General features: G+C 32.5%; 1 protein-coding gene across 2 annotated transcripts in view; it reads right to left on the minus strand.

The window, feature by feature from the left end:
- The window catches only part of LOC125024911 (probable low-specificity L-threonine aldolase 2), a 6897-nt gene continuing 1320 nt past the window's right edge, over positions 1-5577 (minus strand). For both annotated transcript variants that reach the window (XM_047612677.1, XM_047612678.1), the window contains exons 2-11: positions 5284-5457; positions 4878-5115; positions 3954-4068; positions 3399-3482; positions 3017-3105; positions 2484-2663; positions 2004-2197; positions 1240-1376; positions 991-1115; positions 1-657 (exon numbers count right to left, since the gene is read on the minus strand). In XM_047612677.1, the coding sequence (XP_047468633.1) occupies positions 463-657; positions 991-1115; positions 1240-1376; positions 2004-2197; positions 2484-2663; positions 3017-3105; positions 3399-3482; positions 3954-4068; positions 4878-5115; positions 5284-5457 (1531 nt within the window). In that variant the 3' untranslated portion in view covers positions 1-462. The remainder of the gene's footprint in view (positions 658-990; positions 1116-1239; positions 1377-2003; positions 2198-2483; positions 2664-3016; positions 3106-3398; positions 3483-3953; positions 4069-4877; positions 5116-5283; positions 5458-5577) is intronic.

Raw genomic sequence — 5577 nt, forward strand, 5'->3', positions numbered from 1 at the left:
TTGTCATAAAACATTTTTATTTACAAGAATGCCTTAATGCTAATACTTTGTTCTATAGCTTCTTGTAAGAACATTTAAAAGGCACATCATCATTAAATATCACAGCTCTTGAGTCTTTTTTATTATATGTGCAAATTCATTCTGACTATATGTTCCTTTAAGTTTCAGGTATTTTGGTAATCACATAAATTGAAAGAATTAAGATTTCAAAAACCTTACATTAATTAAATATATAATATGAACATAAATCAGTGTTATAAAAATATGTGTGACATATACCTAAATGCATATTGTAACAAGAAAAACTCTCAGTAAAACTTTAACATCAGTGAAGTAACTACTCAAACAATGTCATATATGAACGAAATTAATACTGTAGACATTAACATTTATCAGTTACTTACAATACAATAGAGAAACTCATGTAAAAAATATAAAGGGTGCTGCTGCAAGATTTTAATTTTATACACTAATTTTGTATTCCAAATACATCATATTGTCATACTCCCGAATTATATATTTAAGCTTCTTAATGACTGCCTTTACATCTTCCTTTTTAACATCACAGTGTGTCATAAGTCTGACTGTTGTATCAGATACAGGAGACATCAGCACTATCACTTGTTCTCCGAGGTCATCTGTTTCTGTGTCTGTTACCTAATAAAAAAAATGTATCATTTAATTACTTTATAATTTCAAAAGTCCATAAAAATCATCACCATGACTCATCTCCCTCTTGATTGTTTGAGCATTTATAAATAAGAACTGATACAAAAGTGACCTACTATTCATACTAGTTTACTTTTTGCTTGCCAATAATAATGATAAATATTTTTCTTTAGTAAATTTTTAATTTCTTTAATTTTGAAAACTAAATACTAAGTGTGTAGCTGAGACATATTCATAAGGTCACATTTTCCTATCCTAAAGTCAAAATTGTGGCAAAAAAAGTGATAAGAAATAAAACAAAACAGAAATATTTATACTCACAGAAGAAAGTCTCTGGCAGAGCTTCTTAGCATTGACTCTGATATTATCACAATGAAGCATGACAACATTCGTCTGAACATCCTTAAGATCTACTGTGACTGCACTACTATGCTCTTCTGAAACACCTGAGACAAAGAGCATTTTGTAATATACACAAAGAAAAACCACTTACGACAATATTTTCAAAATGTAAAAACCTGATTCACTCTATTCATAATCACATGGAACATAAACATTGATATAGCTTACTCTGTGCAATTGCTCTGGCATGTGTGTGATCCCAAGACAATCTTGGAGTTACATGGTCAAGAGCATATATGCCAGCTGCAGCAAACATTCCTGCCTGATGTAAGCCACCTCCCAATACTTTTCTTACTCTTATGGCTCTGTCAATATTTGTATTGAACGAATCTTAAAGAAAGTTCAGACAATAGTAAAAATAGTAAGTAGTAAAACAGAAAGCTTATGTTTTCCAGAATAATAATAGTAATTATTATTATTATTATTATTATTATTATTATAATAGGCTTCTTCCATCTTCAAATCTGGCCTATCATGAATAAAATCATTATTTTCATTTTTCATTTGACTTAGTAAATATAACACCAGAGTTATATTTAGAAATTTCTTTAAAGCTTTCATTATTATTAAAAATGCTGCAAAACAAATAAAAGAAAAAAAAAAGGTTAAATGTCATTTAGGAGATTCTTTTTCATTCTATAAACCATAAGATCTATGGAGTAGTTAAAAATTAATGATAAAAGAATTCCTAGTAATAGTATCTAGACAAAAAAAGCACAAGTATTGCATGACAGTAACTGTCAGCAATGAAATTAGTTACTTCAAGAATAAGGTACATATATGCATTAGTTCAAATAACAAGAACATACAAATTTTTAAAAGAAACTGAACCATAATTCTTGTGGTTCTCTTAACAGCAATGAGATTCTTTCAAATCTTCTCTTTACTTTACCAGGATCTACCAAATAACTGAAATCAACCAAAATACAAACCTTGCTATAAATTCTTTGGTACCCACAACAAGAGATCCCATAGGTGCTCCAAGGCCCTTGTTAAGACACAGAGTTGCAGAGTCACATGACTGAACCAGTCGGGCAGGGCTCATCCCTAGAGCCACTGAAGCATTGACTAATCGAGCTCCATCCACGTGTAATAGCAAGTTCATCTCACTGCACAGAGCTCCAAGCTTTGGGTAAAAGATTAATAAAAGAAAGGGAAAATTGGTAAATACCATTAAGGCATACTATATTAGTACTACAGTAAAATTATTGTATACTACTGAGATTAGTTCAGGTTTGGTAAAATGTTTGTATTCCAAATATATAAATGCCAATTACTTAGAATTTAATTATTGACAATATTAATTACAAATATATGAAGCAAATCAGTGTAAGCATATACAAAAATACAATGTTTTTAAAAACAATGCTAGAATTTCAAATTAAAGCATGACATTTTCTTTAGTGACTCACATCATCCAGCCACTGGAGAGGTAGAGCCTTCCCTCCCATCAAGTTGTGGGTATTCTCCACACAGACTAGGGTTGTGACAGGCCAGTGTGGGTCATCATCTCGAACTAGCGATCGCAATTCTTGTAATGAAAAAGTCCCGTCGGGATGATTTTTAATGGTTCGATGGTGGATACTACCAATCTGAAGAAAAATAGTAAACACTATAAGGAAAAAATATTAGCATTAACCTTGCATGTATTGCAGAAAAGAGCAAACTATATGTGTAATACTGGAACAAAAAATATCATCCATATCAAATTACTCATATATATATATACTCTCACAAGAAGTGAGGGGATGGTATGTAGAGGAGAAGATAAAAAGACAAGGAGAAAAAGGAAAAGTAGATGGCTAATTCATGAGGATAACTGATGTGAATGAGGGGGAGAGGGAGCAAGTATAGCAAGAATTCCAACAAAAAGGATAAAATAAAAGCAAACTAGAAAAATACTGAAAATTTATGAAAGATAACAAAGGATGCACATTCCAAATACCTGTGGAACTCCTCTCTGCGCCCAAAGATTTAGGTGACTCTGATCCCCAACAACAATCTCTGAACCCCGGCTCCAACAGTGTGTTAAAACTGAAAAATATATGTTTAGATGTATAAATAACACATTAATTTAAAGGTAAAATCAATTTACTGATTGTTAATGTTGTTCAGTCATATTGTCAGTATTACCTCACTACTCTCTAAGGAAGGTAAAATTCTACCTGCCTAAGCCTTGGACATAGTATTAAACCACCCACCCTTTCCTATATGGACATAATGCTACACCAATAACCATTTATAGATTACCATAGAACAAGAAACTTCTTAATAAATACAAGTATCAGACCTGAATTTTCCTCTTGCTTATATAAATATAAACTTACCACACACAAGATTTGCCATAGTGCCTGATGGAACATACAAAGCTGCCTCCTTTTCTAATAATTTGGCAACTTTCTCTTCTAAAGCTGAAATATACAAAATGTCACACAAACAATCAATGTGTAGATAATTCAGTAAACATCTTTCAACAAAAAACTCTACCTTTTGTAAGTAATTACATATTCCTCATAGCATTCCTCAAGAAAATATAGAGCACAAGTCATCGGAGGTATTTATGAAAATGCAAAAATAACAAAGTTAATGAAAATGCAGTAATAAAAATGTTAATGAAATTACTTTGCCAAGATATTGTAAAGGAATTTCAAATTAGAATATATATCAAAATATTTTGTACTATTAGTCTGTCCGTGGTATATATGGATTGATGCTACACACCTTCATAAAAGAACTACTGGATTTAATCTTTCTTTCAAGTTCTTACATCATTTCAAGTAAGATAAAGACCAAAATAACTTCAGAGATAAATATAGAAAACTGCAAATGTTTGACTATGAATAATACTAAATACTATTTTTAGACATGGCTTAAAAATATACCTTTAACAGTAGAATCTTCAGAAAAAACGTCATCACCAACTGGTGCATCAAACATGGCTTCCTTCATTTCTCTGCTTGGTTGGGTGACTGTGTCACTTCGCATATCAACAATACGCTGTATTAGATAAAGAAAGTTACTTATAACCATACTATCAATAGCAATAAAGATTTACAAATGAAAACTTTATTGTAAATTGCAAGTGGATATTAACCCCTTTGATCTGGGTGATGCTACCATCACATCATGGAAAATTCAACGGTAGGACGGGAGGGTTAGGAATATACCTTGATGAAATTTTTGTCAGAAGGCCAGGGGGATGGGAATGACTTGCCATTAGTACACAAATCTCTTAGGCGGTTAGACTCAATGGCCATTTTGGAAGGGACTCTAGCATTATTTCCAACAGTAAACAAATGTGAAATGTACCATCCATCAGCCATGACTGGAACAGCAATGGCTCCAGGGCAGACACAATTTCCACACTCAGGATCCTATTCCTGCCTGCCTTGACTGGCAGTACAGTTTGTATTATAGAAAAATGAACATATATATTTAAAAATGAAAAAAGTACAAAAATTTTACTTTTTGGTATTGTTATTGCACAGAATTAAAGACTATCTTGAGAGATGATATACAGTCTGCATAAGGAAAATAACCTATTACCATCTTGAAACAGCATATCAAATGACAGATATAGATCTTGGCAAAAGAACGAAAATAAAAATGCTTATGCAGAAAGAGATATAACAACACTGCAAAGGGATTGAGTCTTGTGTGGACTAGGCCTTAAACCCACACACCCAAGATAATCGTCACTCAAGTAAGTCTCATACTAGGATTTTGGGCCATGTGCAGGCAGTGAGGCACCCAGATCCAATGAGTTAATAATATACCAAGTTAAAATACATAAAAAATAATTATACCAAAACATGTGGAATTCCAGTTTCATCAAGAACACTTGATAAGTCTGAAGAAACAGTGACATGTGAGCCTGCTTCTGCCATTCTCTTTTTGTGCTTCTTTCCCATTGCATGCTTCAGCAATTCTGACTTTCCTGCTGTTAATTCCTTGTTGCATACTGTGCAGTACGCTCTCTCTACTGCACTTCCCTCTGTTAACCATCCTTGGAATTCTCTCAAGTGTAACCAATCCTTGCGAAACCTGTTACAAAAGGATGTGATTTGTATATATCAATGGACATACCATGAAGCATGTAAGTGTCTAATTTAAAAATAACAATATGATCTTTGACTCATCTTTCTTAAATATACAAAAGCAATTTTCTGGTATGTCTATTATATAAAAAAAAAAAAATAATAATAATCTTACTTCTGACTATAAACTCGTATTTTCCTTTTCTTGTCAGGGCGATGTTTTAGCTCTGCATCTTCAGCTTCACTAGAGTTGTGAACTTGCTCTTCCACAGACACAACCATCTCTGCTGGTACATTTTCGGAATCATCAAGACTTGGGATGCTTAAGCCCTGGCCCTCCATACTAGCTCTAAATGAATGGTAAAAAAGAAGAAAAATATAATTAGTCAATTAGTCATGAACTGTTCACAACATGGTTACTATACTTATACACCAACAATGAATCAATTAAACTTTGTAAAGTGTGACT

Source organism: Penaeus chinensis, chromosome 4, assembly GCF_019202785.1.
Source record: "Penaeus chinensis breed Huanghai No. 1 chromosome 4, ASM1920278v2, whole genome shotgun sequence".
Lineage (NCBI taxonomy): Eukaryota > Metazoa > Arthropoda > Malacostraca > Decapoda > Penaeidae > Penaeus > Penaeus chinensis.